Genomic DNA, 16,808 nt, shown 5'->3' on the forward strand with positions numbered 1-16,808 from the left:
TATTCATTTTTATTGTGACTACTTATGGAGTATATTGTGAATAAATTGAGAACAAAAGTTTTAGCAACTGTTATGTAAAAGAAAAGGGGTAGGATTAAATAAGCTCTGCTTCTTCCTACTCCTTTTCGAACATGTTGAAAAGAAAAACTGGAAATTGTGATGTATCATGTTGTATGCTTGCATGTTCCAAATAAACTCAAACTCAAACTCAAAGATTCTCTGAACCCTTTGATGATATTACGGACCGTAGATGGTGAAATCCCTAAACTCCTTGCTATAGCTGGTTGAGAAAGGTTTTTCTTAAACTGTTCAACAATTTGCTCACGCATTTGTTGACAAAGTGGTGACCCTCGCCCCCATCCTTGTTTGTGAATGACTGAGCATTTCATGGAATCTACTTTTATACCCAATCATGGCACCCACCTGTTCCCAATTTGCCTGTTCACCTGTGGGATGTTCCAAATAAGTGTTTGATGAGCATTCCTCAACTTTATCAGTATTTATTGCCACCTTTCCCCAACTTCTTTGTCACGTAAGTTAATGAATATTTGCAAAAAAAAAAAAAAATGTTTATCAGTTTGAACATCAAATATGTTGTCTTTGTAGCATATTCAATTGAATATGGGTTGAAAATGATTTGAAAATCATTGTATTCCGTTTATATTTACATCTAACATAATTTCCCAACTCATATGGAAACGGGGTTTGTAAGTACAGGCCAAAAGTTTGGACACACCTTCTCCTCATTCAATGTGTTTTCTTTATTTTCATGACTATTTACATTGTAGATTGTCACATCAAAACTATGAATGAACACATGAGGAGTTATGTACTTAACAAAAAAAATACAGGTATTTTTCAGAAGCAGTATAGTAATGTTTTTAATTCATTAGTACCGCGGTACTTCATTATTAACGGTATACCGTACAACTCTAGTATGTATGTATGAATATATGTCCGTGTGTATGTACAGTACAGTTATTGTTTTGTTTTTTTATACTTTTTTTAAATGCATGAATCGATTTAGAATCAAAAGGAGTACGAATTGCAATTTGGATGGGAATCGATTTTTTTTTGTGCACCTGTAATTTTGTCCCCGTCAAACTAGTGCTCGATTCGCCGCGACCTGATGTAAAACCCGACCTGACCTGTGAGAGGCGGTAATGTCCCACAAGGCACCCAAGCTACCTGGGAACAAAAAAAAAAAAAGAAGAAGAAATGATGTTGGCGTTAATCCCATAACTGGAGAGACTTTTACACAACATGGCCACCATTTAAGAGCCTAATATGTAGAAGTTGTCACTGTAAAAATTCAGTGTAAAATAAAATCAGTGTAAAAAAAATGTTGTGCAAAAAAAGTTAAATGAAAAAAAAATCCGTTTATACAAATACAGTGCAGAAAAATTAAATGTAAAGATTTTCAGTGAGAAAAAAATCAGTGTAAAATAATTATCTGCAGAAAAACCCGGTGTAAAAAGAAAATCAGTTTATAAAAAAATTCTATAAAAAAAAAAAATTAGATGTAAAAAAATTAATTATAAGGAACTTCAGTAAGAACAATTCAGTGTGAAATAATTTGGTGCTGAAAAAATATGTGTAAAAAAATCAGTTTTTACAAATTCAGTGTATAAAAATGTGGTGCAAGAAACATTTGGTATATAAAAATTCAGTGTAAAGAATTTCAGCCAGACAAAATTATGTGTAAAATAATTTGCGGCAGAAAAATTCTGTGTAAAAAAAAATGTGGTGCAAAAAAATTCAATTAAAAACAAAATTGGTTTATAAAAATTCAGTGTAAAGAATTTCAGAAAGATAAATTCTGTGTGAAATAATTAGATGCAAAAAAATTCTGTGTAAAAAAAACCCCCATCAGTTTATAAAAATTCAGCGCACAAAATTTCAATGTAAAAAATGTGGTGCATGAAACATTTATGGAATAAAATTTATGTATGAATATTCAGTGTGAAGAATTTCAGTCAGACAAAATCCTGTGCAAAATAATTTGCGGCAGAAAAATTCAGTGTAAAATAAAATCAGTGTAAAAAAAATGTTGTGCAAAAAAAGTTCAATGAAAAAAAAAATCGGTTTATACAGTGCAGAAAAATTAAATGTAAAGAATTTCAGTGAGAAAAAAATCTGTGTAAAATAATTATCTGCAGAAAAATCCGGTGTAAAAAGAAAATCAGTGTATAAAAAATTATATGAAAAAAAATTTGGTGTAAAAAATGTCATTATAAAGAACTTAAGTAAGAAAAATTCAGTGTGAAATATTTTGGTTCTGAAAAAATATGTGTATAAAAATCAGTTTTTACAAATTCAATGCACAAAAATTCAATGTAAAAAAAATTCAGTGTATAAAAATGTGGTGCAGGAAACATTTGGTGTATAAAAATTCAGTGTAAAGAATTTTAGCCAGACAAAATTATGTGTAAAATAATTTGCGGCAGAAAATTCTGTGTAAAAAAAAAAAAGTGGTGCAAAAAAATTCAATTAAAAACAAAATTGGTTTATAAAAATTCAGTGTAAAGAATTTCAGAAAGATAAATTCTGTGTGAAATAATTAGATGCAAAAAAATTCTGTGTAAAAACAAACAAACATCAGTTTATAAAAATTCAGCACACAAAATTTCAATGTAAAAAATGTGGTGGATGGAACATTTATGGAATACAATTGGTGTATGAATATTCAGTGTGAAGAATTTCAGTCAGACAAAATCCTGTGTAAAATAATTTGCGGCAGAAAAAATCAGTGTAAAATAATTATCTGCAGAAAAATCCGGTGTAAAAGGAAAATCAGTTTATAAAAAATTCACTATAAAAAAAAAATTAGGTGTAAAAAAATTAAATTATAAAGAACTTCAGTAAGAACAATTCAGTGTGAAATAATTTGGTGCTGAAAAAATATGTGTAAAAAAAATCAGTTTTTACAAATTCAGTGTATAAAAATGTGGTGCAGGAAACATTTGGTATATAAAAATTCAGTGTAAAGAATTTCAGCCAGACAAAATTATGTGTAAAATAATTTGCGGCAGAAAAATTCTGTGTAAAAAAAAATGTGGTGCAAAAAAATTCAATTAAAAACAAAATTGGTTTATAAAAATTCAGTGTAAAGAATTTCAGAAAGATAAATTCTGTGTGAAATAATTAGATGCAGAAAAATTCTGTGAAAAAAAAACCCCCCATCAGTTTATTAAAATTCAGCGCACAAAATTTCAATGTAAAAAATGTGGTGCATGAAACATTTATGGAATAAAATTGGTGTATGAATATTCAGTGTGAAGAATTTCAGTCAGACAAAATCCTGTTCAAAATAATTTGCGGCAGAAAAATTCAGTGTAAAATAAAATCAGTGTAAAAAAATTTTTGTGCAAAAAAAGTTCAATGAAAAAAAAATCGGTTTATACAGTGCAGAAAAATTAAATGTAAAGAATTTCATTGAGAAAAAAATCTGTGTAAAATAATTATCTGCAGAAAAATCTGGTGTAAAAAGAAAATCAGTGTATAAACAATTATATGAAAAAAAATTAGGTGTAAAAAATGTCATTATAAAGAACTTAAGTAAGAAAAATTCAGTGTGAAATATTTTGGTGCTGAAAAAATATGTGTACAAAAATCAGTTTTTACAAATTCAGTGCACAAAAATTCAGTGTATAAAAATGTGGTGCAGGAAACATTTGGTGTATAAAAATTCAGTGTAAAGAATTTCAGCCAGACAAAATTATGTGTAAAATAATTTGCGGCAGATAAATTCTATGTAAAAAAAAAAATGTGGTGCAAGAAAATTCAATAAAAAACAATTGGTTTATAAAAATTCAGTGTAAAGAATTTCAGAAAGATAAATTCTGTGTGAAATAATTAGATGCAGAAAAATTCTGTGTAAAAACAAAACAAAACATCAGTTTATAAAAATTCAGCGCACAAAATTTCAATGTAAAAATGTGGTGCATGAAACATTTATGGAATACAATTGGTGTATGAATATTCAGTGTGAAGAATTTCAGTCAGACAAAACCCTGTGCAAAATAATTTGCGGCAGAAAAATTCAGTGTAAAATAAAATCAGTGTAAAAAAAATGTTGTGCAAAAAAAGTTCAATGGAAAAAAAAATCGGTTTATACAGTGCAGAAAAATTAAATGTAAAGAATTTCAGTGAGAAAAAAATCTGTGTAAAATAATTATCTGCAGAAAAATCCGGTGTAAAAAGAAAATCAGTATATAAAAAATTATATGAAAAAAAATTTGGTGTAAAAAATGTCATTATAAAGAACTTAAGTAAGAAAAATTCAGTGTGAAATATTTTGGTGCTGAAAAAATATGTGTATAAAAATCAGTTTTTACAAATTCAGTGCACAAAAATTCAGTGTATAAAAATGTGGTGCAGGAAACATTTGGTGTATAAAAATTCAGTGTAAGGAATTTCAGCCAGACAAAATTATGTGTAAAATAATTTGCGGGTGAAAAATTCTGTGTAAAAAAAAAAAGTGGTGCAAAAAAATTCAATTAAAAACAAAACTGGTTTATAAAAATTCAGTGTAAAGAATTTCAGAAAGATAAATTCTGTGTGAAATAATTAGATGCAGAAAAATTATGTGAAAAAAACCCCCATCAGTTTATAAAAATTCAGCGCACAAAATTTCAATTTAAAAAATGTGGTGCATGAAACATTCATGGAATAAAATTGGTGTATGAATATTCAGTGTGAAGAATTTCAAAATCTCTGACAAAATCCTGTGCAAAATAATTTGCAGCAGAAAAATTAAGTGTAAAATAAAATCAGTGTATACAAATTCAGAGCAAAATAAATTCAATGAAAAAAAAGTTGTCACGAGTATAAGGTGGCATGGCGTTGGTCGATTAGCTGTTCCTTCAGAGGACTAATCCATGACACCATTTATTATTTATTCTAAGCATTCCTCCCCGCAGGAGCCGGACAATCCGTCATGGTGTTGATGGTGTGTGTTTGTGTGTGTGTGTGTGGGGGGGGGGGGGGGGGGGGGTTGTTTATCCCTCAGGTCAGTGTGTGAAGAGTCACATGTGAAGGAGCTGATGCTGCACGCCTGCGGCTCACACACACCAGACTTAGTCCTTTGTTGTCCGCCAACGTTTGTCCACAATATGCTTCTTGTGCCGGGACCAGAGAGCACGATATCATGTCTTTTCTGTGAAACTTCTTCTCTTAAGTGTGTGTGTGTGTGCGTGTGCGTGTGCGTGTGCGTGTGCGTGTGCGCGTGCGCGTGCGCGTGCGCGTGCGCGTGCGCGTGCTTTGGGCAAAAAGTTTGCACGTAAACGAAACAGAGACCCAAATAGTAAAGTGGGAACTAGGCCAAACAGTCCGGAATCCAATCTGTTGCTTTTTCTTAAGATTTTGTGTACAATAGAACAAAAACTGTCCCAAAAAATGTTTCCCCATAGAAAAATAAGGAAAATAGAATTAATCGGCTCCAGAGTCCAACTTTGGCCATCATATAACCTTAATTAAGTGACCTTAATATATATAGAATAGAATAGAATAGAAAGTACTTTATTGATCCCTGGGGGAAATTCAGCACCACAGTTCGCTCACAATAGACAATGATAATAAATATCATAATATATATATATATATATATATATATAATATAATCAATGTATAATATATGAATAATATAAATATATTATACATATATATATATATATATATATATATATATATATATATATATATGTGTGTGTGTATGTAAACATATATATACATATATATATATATATATATATATATATATATATATATACACACATATATATATATGTATGTACACATATATATATATATACATATTTATATATATGTATATATACATATATACATACATATATATGTATATATGCATATATATATATATATATATATGTGTGTGTGTGTGTATGTATATGTATATATACACATATATATGTGTGTGTATATATACATACAGTATATATATATGTATATATACATACATACATATATATATGTATATATATACATATAAATGTATATATACACATATATATGTATATATATATATGTGTGTGTGTGTATATGTGTATATATATGTATATATATCAAAAAGCTACCGTGTTTTTATCCTAGTGTGTTTAAATATATGTATGTATGTATATATATATACATATATATATGTATATGTATTTATATACTGTATGTATGTGTGTGTGTGAAGTGAATTATATTTATATAGCGCTTTTCTCTAGTGACTCAAAGCGCTTTAACATTGAGAAACCCAATATCTAAGTTACATTTAAACCAGTGTGGGTGGCACTGGGAGCAGGTGGGTAAAGTGTCTTGCCCAAGGACACAACGGTAGAGACTAGGATGGCAGTAGCGGGGATCGAACCTGGAACCCTCAAGTTGCTGGCACGGCCACTCTACCAACTGAGCTATACCGCCCCATATATATATATATATATATATATATATATATATATATATATATATATATATATATATATATATATATATATATATATATATATATATATATATATATATATATATATATATATATATAATCTACCGTGTTTTTATTCTAGTGTGTTTATTCTCACCTGAGTGACGCGTGTTCTTAAGGAGACTTGGTAACGCCTAGGGGGATTACACCTGCGTGTGCGTGTGTGTGCGTGTGCATGCGCTAATTCCCTCTAAAGAGGCATGCGGCTACAGATAAATGTGGCCCTGGTCATTGTTGCAGCTAGTGTCAGGTGGAATAAGGAAGAGGTGCAGGAACACAGATGGTGTCAGCTAGTGTCAGGTGGAATAAGGAAGAGGTGCAGGGACACAGGTGGTGTCAGGGCAGGTGCAAGTATGTCAGCATGGTGTTTGTGTCATGCTGTTATTCATCACTGTCTCCCTGCAGGTTTCCTCTGCAGAAGAAAGTGTGGGGCCCATGAAAGTGAACCGGGAGCCCGTACAGGTGAGCATAGACTGTTCCATTCAAACCAAGCTAATGTTAGCATGCTAGCATTTTAGCTTCTTTAAACCTAAAATATGAGTTTTGAGACATGTCTTCCTCTTACAAGTATGTTAACTGTTCCATCCATAACAAGCTGACGTTAGCATGCTTTTAATGTTGTCATTATGGTGGTACTTGTTGAATACTTAGGCCTACTACACAACTGTATTTAATGATGTCATTATGGTGGTACTTGATGAATACTTAGGTCTACTACGCCACTGTATTTTAATGTTGTCATTATGGTGGTACTTGATGAATACTTAGGTCTACTACGCTACTGTATTTTAATGTTGTCATTATGGTGGTACTTAATGAATACTTAGGTCTACTACACTACTGTATTTTAATGTTGTCATTATGGTGGTACTTGATGAATACTTAGGTCTACCACGCTACTGTATTTTAATGTTGTCATTATGGTGGTACTTGATGAATACTTAGGTCTACCACACTACTGTATTTTAATGTTGTCATTATGGTGGCACTCAATGAATACTTAGGTCTACTACACTACTGTATTTTAATGTTGTCATTATGGTGGTACTTAATGAATACTTAAGCCTACTACACTACTGTATTTTAATGTTATCATTATGGTGGTACTTAATGAATACTTAGGTATACTACACTACTGTATTGTAATGTTGTCATTATGGTGGTACTTGATGAATACTTAGGTCTACTACACTACTGTATTTTAATGTTGTCATTATGGTGGTACTCAATGAATACTTAGGTCTACCACACTACTGTATTTTAATGTTGTCATTATGGTGGTACTTGATGAATACTTAGGTCTACTACACTACTGTATTTTAATGTTGTCATTATGGTGGTACTTGTTGAATACTTAGGTCTACTACACAACTGTATTTTAATGTTGTCATTATGGTGGTACTTAATGAATACTTAGGTCTTCTACACTACTGTATTTTAATGTTGTCATTATGGTGGTACTTGATGAATACTTAGGTCTATTACACTACTGTATTTTAATGTTGTCATCACGGTGGTACTTAATGAATACTTAGGTCTACTACACTACTGTATTTTAATGTTGTCATTATGGTGGTACCTGATGAATACTTAGGTCTATTACGCTACTGTATTTTAATATTGTCATTATGATGGTACTTGATGAATACTTAGGTATACTACACTACTGTATTGTAATGTTGTCATTATGGTGGTACTTGATGAATACTTAGGTCTACTACACTACTGTATTTCCATGTTGTCATTATGGTGGTACTTAATGAATACTTAGGTCTACTACACTACTGTATGTTAATGTTGTCATTATGGTGGCACTCAATGAATACTTAGGTCTACTACACTACTGTATTTTAATGTTGTCATTATGGTGGTACTTAATGAATACTTAAGCCTACTACACTACTGTATTTTAATGTTATCATTATGGTGGTACTTAATGAATACTTAGGTCTACTACACTACTGTATTTTAATGTTGTCATTATGGTGGTACTTGATGAATACTTAGGTCTACCACGCTACTGTATTTTAATGTTGTCATTATGGTGGTACTTGATGAATACTTGGGTCTACCACACTACTGTATTTTAATGTTGTCATTATGGTGGCACTCAATGAATACTTAGGTCTACTACACTACTGTATTTTAATGTTGTCATTATGGTGGTACTTAATGAATACTTAAGCCTACTACACTACTGTATTTTAATGTTATCATTATGGTGGTACTTAATGAATACTTAGGTATACTACACTACTGTATTGTAATGTTGTCATTATGGTGGTACTTGATGAATACTTAGGTCTACTACACTACTGTATTTTAATGTTGTCATTATGGTGGTACTCAATGAATACTTAGGTCTACCACACTACTGTATTTTAATGTTGTCATTATGGTGGTACTTGATGAATACTTAGGTCTACTACACTACTGTATTTTAATGTTGTCATTATGGTGGTACTTGTTGAATACTTAGGTCTACTACACTACTGTATTTTAATGTTGTCATTATGGTGGTACTTGTTGAATACTTAGGTATACTACACTACTGTATTTTAATATTGTCATTATGGTGGTACTTGTTGAATACTTAGGTATACTACACTACTGTATTTTAATATTGTCATTATGGTGGTACTTAATGAATACTTAGGTGTACTACACTACTGTATTTTAATGTTGCCATTATGGTGGTACTTGTTGAATACTTAGGTCTACTACACTACTGTATTTTAATGTTGTCATTATGGTGGTACTTAATGAATACTTGGGTCTACCACACTACTGTATTTTAATGTTGTCATTATGGTGGTACTTGATGAATACTTAGGTCTACTACGCTGCTGTATTTTAATGTTGTCATTATGGTGGTCCTTGTTGAATACTTAGGTCTACTACACTACTGTATTTTAATGTTGTCATTTCTTCCATTTCATCCCTCCGCTGTCCTGGGCAGGTCCTGCTGGTGTTCGCCAAGGAGGACGGCCAAAGCGATGCCTTGTGGTGGGCCTGCGACCGCGCCGGCTTCAGGTGCAACATCGCCAGGACGCCGGAGTCTGCGGTGGAGTGTTTCCTGGACAAGCACCACGAGATCGTCGTCATCGATGGGCGCCACTCGCGCTACTTTGAGCCGCAAGCCGTGTGCCGGTGAGTTTTTTTAATAAAACCTTTTCTGCTATTTGTCTTCGGGGTGTCAATTTTTTAATTAATCACAATTTTTATTTTTAACAATTCCTTAATCAATTTAAAAAAAAAAAATAAAAAAAATTATTTTGAAATCAGTTTTGATGTAGAGGAGGGGTGTCCAAACTACATACAGCACACCTGTGTCCTCAATTTGACCCGCGAGACATCATGAGTTCAATAAGTTACCTCACACAGGTTTCTGGGGTTGGGGACGGCGTGGCGCGGTTGGGAGAGTGGCCGTGCCAGCAACCTGAGGGTTCCTGGTTCGATCCCCACCTACTACCAACCTCGTCACGTTCGTTGTGTCCTTGAGCAAGACACTTCACCCTTGCTCCTGATGGGTGGTGGTTAGGGGCCTTGCATGGCAGCTCCCGCCATCAGTGAGTGAATGGGTGAATGTGGAAATAGTGTCAAAGCGCTTTGAGTACCTTGAAGATAGAAAAGCGCTATACGAGTATAACCCATTTACCACTAAATATTTACTGCCATCTTGAGGATAATGTGTCTATCAGATCAACGACCCTTGGACGTACCTTGGAAATTACAGCATAGCATTGACTTATATGACCCAATCCAAACAACCTTCCCTAGTCATGGTGCAAATAAAAAAATAAAAACATAAAGGTCAACACACATAACACAACCAGCTCACTGAACTTTTTGAATATTATGAAAAACGTCCAAACAACTTTAAAAAAAAAAATCAAAATGACACACATTTAACTCTATTAGAGTGTACGGTGGGAAAAATGTAAAACACTCTCCACACTTATCCATGTTTGTTGCATTTTAGCTGCTTGATATTTCTGATTGATTAAAGAACTTTAAGGAGGTCGTCACGAAAGTGAACAAGGTAGGAGTCAAAACTTCCACGTGGCTTGGCATCGTCTTGCTGAAATAAGCAGGGGCTGTTGTTGATTAGCCGTGCTATTTAGACGAAGTTGGAATTGCTACAAATCACACTCCCGTCTGGCGGCCCAAGTGGCTAGTGCGCCTCTCCCCAGTTTGTCACGTTTCATGTGTCAGGTAAAGCGTGACGAATGGGGCCGTACGAATCCCCTTCCTGCTGTAGCTTGATGCGGGCAGCACTTGTTTCTCAGAGGAAGAGTCTTGGAAATAAACAAGCATGTTTATTATTGGGAGTGTTTGATTTCCAAGTCATGGGATCGTATCCATGAGTATCATTCCCCTGCTCTCAATCATCTCTCCCATCGTTTTGGGCACAGATGCCACATCCGGGCTGATATGAAAAATCAGCCACTTTCAGCATTCCGGACTCTAACCAAGGGTAGAATGCTAAATGTGTTGAATGGTTAATGGGAGCCCATTAATGGGATGCATTCTGCCAGATGACCGCTAACAGTAGCCATCATTTTAATGTACACGACTAAAACCGACACCACTTTCGCTATTAAAACTCGTGTGTGCAAGATAATCAATGAAAGATGCATGATGCCATTATCACTGTGTTAAGCCTAGTGGTTAGAGTGAGATGTGTAGGTCGTGAGTTCAAACCCCGGCCGAGTCATACCAAAGACTATAAAAATGGTGAGCCATTACCTCCCTGCTTGGCACTCAGCATCAAAGGGTTGGAATTGGGGGTTAAATCACCAAAAATGATTCCCGGGCGTGGCCACCGCTGCTGCTCACTGATCCTCTCATCTCCCAGGGGGTGCTCAAGGGTGATGGGTCAAATTCAGAGAACAATTTCGCCACACAAAGTACAATATTGTGTTAGATGTAAATATAAACGGAATACAATGATTTGCAAATCCTTTTCAACCCATATTCAATTGAATGCACTACAAAGACAAGATATTTGATGTTCAAACTCATAAACTTTATTTTTTTTTTGCAAATAATAATTAACTTAGAATTTCATGGCTCTAACACGTGCCAAAGTAGTTGGGGAAAGGGCATGTTCACCACTGTGTTACATGGCCTTTCCTTTTATCAACACTCAGTAAACGTTTGGGAACTGAGGAGACACATTTTTGAAGCTTCTCAGGTGGAATTCTTTCCCATTCTTGCTTGATGTACAGCTTAAGTTGTTCAACAGTCCGGGGGTCTCCGTCGTGGTATTTTAGGCTTCGTATTGCGCCACACATTTTCAATGGGAGACAGGTCTGGACTACAGGCAGGCCAGTCTAGTACCCGCACTCTTTTACTATGAAGCCACGTTGTCTGCAGCATTGTCCTGCTGAAATAAGCAGGGGCGTCCATGGTAACGTTGCTTGGATGGCAACATATGTTGCTCCAAAACCTGTATGTACCTTTCAGCATTAATGGCGCCTTCACAGATGTGTAAGTTACCCATGCCTTGGGCACTAATACACCCCCATACCATCACACATGGTGGCTTTTCCACTTTGCGCCTATAGCAATCCGGATGGTTCTTTTCTTCTTTGGTCCGGAGGACACAAAGTCCACAGTTTCCAAAAACAATTTGAAATGTGGACTCGTCAGACCACAGAACACTTTTCTACTTTGTATCAGTCCATCTTAGATGAGCTCAGGCCCAGCGAAGCCGACAGCGTTTCTGGGTGTTGTTGATAAACGGTTTTCGCCTTGCATAGGAGAGTATTAACTTGCACTTACAGATGTAGCGACCAACTGTAGTTACTGACAGTGGGTTTCTGAAGTGTTCCTGAGCCTATGTGGTGATATCCTTTACACACTGATGTCGCTTGTTGATGCAGTACAGCCTGAGGGATCGAAGGTCACGGGCTTAGCTGCTTACGTGCAGTGATTTCTCCAGATTCTCTGAACCCTTTGATGATATTACGGACCGTAGATGGTGAAATCCCTAAATTCCTTGCAATAACTGGTTGAGAAAGGTTTTTCTTAAACTGTTCAACAATTTGCTCACGCATTTGTTGACAAAGTGGTGACCCTCGCCCCATCCTTGTTTGTGAAAGACTGAGCATTTCATGGAAGCTGCCTTTATACCCAATCATGGCACCCACCTGTTCCCAATTTGCCTGTTCACCTGTGGGATGATCCAAATAAGTGTTTGATGAGAATTCCTCAACTTTATCAGTATTTATTTACCACCTTTCCCAACTTATTTGTCACATGTTGCTGGCATAAAATTCTAAATTGAATGATTATTTGCAAAAAAAAAAATGTTTATCAGTTTGAACATCAAATATGTTGTCTTTGTAGCATATTCAACTGAATATGGGTTGAAATTGATTTGCAAATCATTGTATTCCGTTTATATTTACATCTAACACAATTTCCCAACTCATATGGAAACGGGGTTTGTACAATCATGGGTACTTTAACTTTAACTCTAAAAATGTCTGTTTCTCAGCTGTGGTCACCTACGGGCTGCAGCGGTAATACACTTTTCCGCCACTTGTGGCAGTATCGACGATCTCAAACGAAGAGAAGAAGTATGCGGCTCAAGCCATGGAGAAGTGTAAAAATGATGACGAAAGTGATGGAGCTGTATTTTCATTTGCACTTTAATTCTATATATTTATTTAGTGCCATGTTGGCATTTTTTTTCTATAACTTGAGTTGATTTATTTTTGGAAAACCTTGTTACATTGTTTAATGCATCCAGCGGGGCATCACAACAAAATTAGGCATAATAATGTGTTAATTCCATGACTGTATATATCGGTATCGCTTGATATCGAAATCGGTAATTAAGAGTTGGAATATTGGATATCGGCAAAAAAGCCATTATCGGACATCTCTAGATATATTCATCCATCCATTTTCTACCGCTTATTCCCTTCGGGGTCGCGGGGGGGGTGCTGGAGCCTATCTCAGCTACAATCGGGCGGAAGGCAGGGTACACCCTGGACAAGTCGCTACCTCATCATAGGGCCTCTAGATATATTATCATGTAAAAATCTGCTTTAGCATCTGTTTGTGACACATGTGTTTGGGCCTGGCTGCTCTGAAAACAAGCCCCGCCCACTCTGCTTTGTTCCTGGTCTTATCTGTTGTGACCTAGATTACCGTAATACCTCCTATACAGTGACGTGCAGTCACTAGAGGCAGGTGAGGCGGGGCCTCACTTGCCATCATGGAAAGAAAAAAAATGTAAAAAGAAAAAAAAAAAATTAAATTGTTATATGTATCCAGTGATTATACTATAAAGTTATTTTCCATTTAACTTCACCAGTTTTAGATTATTTGTATTCAAAATCGCTGAATTTTCACATTTGCCGTTCAAATACTGAGAAGAGACGGTGCGGTGAACAGCAGCCAGTTGAGGCACGTCACTCAGTGCCTCAACATGGATTGCGCAATGACTCGGCTAACTGCTGGCCTGCTGTGCAGTGAGACTGTATTGCTATATGAACTATATTATACATTTCCATAGTTTAGTTAGCTGAGGTATATAATGTACAGTGTATTTTGTCAACAACTGCATGTGTGTAAAGTATTTCTTGTGCTGAGCGATCATAAAACGGCTGCAAAAGACGCACAGGCTGAGGCTCGCCTCCTGCACCCCCGCCGTAGAATTGTTGTATCAACTAAAGCCCACACTTAAACTTTCCACGTGCAAGATTGAATCTATTTAAAAAAAAATATTTCATAAGAAGCCAAAAAGTGCAAAAACAATCATGTTGGTGTTGGAGGAGTTGTGAATGACTGCAGGGACACAACATTAGATACACCTGCAGACTGCAGGTGTACCTAATTCACAACTCCTTCAACACCAACATTATTGTTTTTGCACTTTTTGGCTTCTTATTAAATAACTTTTGTAACCTATTTTCATGGGCTTTCCTCTTTGTGATGTTAAGTTCCTGTTATGCGCTGTTATACAGTATATGCCTTGAGCTCTTATTTTGAAGGCGCTAAGAGCGGAAGTGATGTCACGTTGCGGAGGTTTTTGAAAGAAGGTAAAAAAAGTGGTCCTCGTGTAAACTGGAGCCTCCGTGTTTGTTATTTTGTAGTTTCATACAGTATAGGCGACATTTATAAACCCTCGGTTACACTTTTTTAAATAGATTAAATCTTGCACGTGGAAAGTTTAAGTGAGGGCTTTGGTTGCGGCGCATAGACTTAATTTCTAAGTAAAGGTAAGACCATAATAACGTTTTTTTTATTAAATGTGCTTTTTTGTATGCTACAGTTTGTATGTGTAAAGTTAAAGTTAAGTTAAAGTAGCAATGATTGTCACACACACACTAGGTGTAATGAAATTTGTCCTCTGCATTTGACCCATCCCCTTGATCACCCCCTGGGAGGTGAGGGGAGCAGTGGGCAGCAGCGGCGCCGCGCCTGGGAATCATTTTTGGTGATTTAACCCCCAATTTCAACCCTTGATGCTGAGTGCCAAGCAGGGAAGAATGCTGGTATGAGCTTTTAAACATAACCCGTTAACTGCTGCCAATCAAATGGTGAATAAGATACTCTTTAGGGTTCATATGTTTGTAAATCTGACTGTGATGAAGTCAGTGCCTTACCAGCCATCAACCTCACCGCACGTCACTGCTCCTATAACACCCAAAAGTGCAGATTTCAACCATTGAAATACTTCCTATAGTTCAAGGACAGTTTTGACGATTCAATGCTTTCCCGTGCTCCCGCAGGATGATCCGTGCCACCAAGCCCTCGGAGAACACTGTCATCCTCGCCATCGTGCCGCCCACGTGAGTTCGCCGCTCGGCCCGACCCGACCGCCGTCCCGACCCGACCGCCGTCCTCAGGAAGCCCCTTTAATGCTTGTTTCCTCCGTCTTCTCGCAGGCCGCCCGACCAGGACGAGCCTTCGGTTCTCCCGCTGCTCTGTGCCGGATTCAGCCGAGTACGTAAACGCACCACTCCGCCGCATGCAAGCGCAACAATCTGAACTCTTGTCGCCAGAGGTTCGTGGAGAGCGCCAGCGTGTCGGCCTGCTACAACCAGCTGCTGCAGCTGGAGCACGGGGAAGTGCGCTGCCGGTTCAAACTCAGGTACCGTTCCCCCCCGGTCGGCTTGACCCGGGCCCGGTGTCCTCACTGTGGCCCTCTTTCCCGCTCCGGCAGGGCCTGCAACGCGGCGTTTGCGGCGCTGGAGAAGTGCCAGGAGGCTGTGGAGATCACCAGTGAAGACCACGTGGTGCAGGTAGGGGAGGAACGCTTTCCTGTCTGAGCACACTTCATTCATGGTGGCCTTCTTTTCAGCCCACTAACACTGAAAACACCGGCTCAGTGGCCTGGTGGTTAGAGTGTCCGCCCTGAGATGGGTAGGTCGTGAGTTCAAACCCCGGCCGAGTCATACCAAAGACTATAAAAATGGGACCTGTTACCTCCCCGCTTGGCACTCAGCATCAAGGGTTGGAATTGGGGGTTAAATCACCAAAAAATTATTCCCTGGCGCGGCCACCCCTGCTGCCCACTGCTCCCCTCACCTCCCAGGGGGTGAACAAGGGCATGGGTCAAATGCAGAGGACAAAATTCACCACACCTAGTGTGTGTGTGTGACAATCATTGGTACTCTAAATTAAAATTCTTATCACCGAGGCCAGGGACACGTTTGTGCTAAAAATGTCATCTGTCAATCATTTTTTGACATTTTACATGCGCTAATTCATGCAAAACGGATCCACCAAAACACAGGTGTCAAAGTCAAGGCCCTGGCAAGCCTGGAAATAATATGGATCAATAAAGTACTGTAACTTTTCTTACTAAATGTATTCTTTCTATTTTGGGAGAAAAATATATTGTGGAAGACTCTTTCCTCCGGGTTCCTCGGACCACCAATCACTGACATGACAGCTTCGTTCAGGGTTCAGAACACTGGTTTATTTTTCAATAATAGTCTCTGTTGTGCTTTTCAGCAATTGTCTTTTGTGTGTGTCAGTCTCGCTCTCGCAAGTGCTCCAACTCTCCTCTACTCCCCGGCTGCTGCCTTTTAACAGAGCAACAGGTGATTAGATAAGCAGGCCCAGGTGGACCATTTACGCACGGTCCTGGCACACCCCACTTCGCTGCAGGACCGCAGGCCACGCCCCCTCCACATATATATATATATGTACTCCATGTAATCACAAATGATGTTCACATAAATATAATTATGCAAAAATATATTATCCAAGCATTTTTTAAATAGAAATAAATACTAATAATAATGATTTCACAGCAAGTTATCCATCAAATTGTGCAATGTAAAAGTAGAAAATG

The 16,808-nt window shown here is 36.8% G+C and overlaps 1 protein-coding gene across 3 annotated transcripts in view; it reads left to right on the forward strand.

The window, feature by feature from the left end:
- Nucleotides 1-16,808, forward strand: part of pde8b (phosphodiesterase 8B) — a 59,811-nt gene that overhangs the window by 5,177 nt on the left and 37,826 nt on the right. For all 3 annotated transcript variants that reach the window (XR_009815841.2, XM_061966279.2, XM_072914163.1), the window contains exons 2-7: nucleotides 6,893-6,949; nucleotides 9,447-9,637; nucleotides 15,238-15,297; nucleotides 15,394-15,451; nucleotides 15,511-15,599; nucleotides 15,672-15,750. Coding sequence is in view for 2 of the 3 variants with exons in the window: in XM_061966279.2 (XP_061822263.1) it covers nucleotides 6,893-6,949; nucleotides 9,447-9,637; nucleotides 15,238-15,297; nucleotides 15,394-15,451; nucleotides 15,511-15,599; nucleotides 15,672-15,750 (534 nt within the window). In the remaining variant the exon portion in view is untranslated. The remainder of the gene's footprint in view (nucleotides 1-6,892; nucleotides 6,950-9,446; nucleotides 9,638-15,237; nucleotides 15,298-15,393; nucleotides 15,452-15,510; nucleotides 15,600-15,671; nucleotides 15,751-16,808) is intronic.

The sequence above is a fragment of the Nerophis lumbriciformis genome, linkage group LG11 (genome assembly GCF_033978685.3).
Source record: "Nerophis lumbriciformis linkage group LG11, RoL_Nlum_v2.1, whole genome shotgun sequence".
NCBI classification, from domain to species: Eukaryota; Metazoa; Chordata; class Actinopteri; order Syngnathiformes; family Syngnathidae; genus Nerophis; species Nerophis lumbriciformis.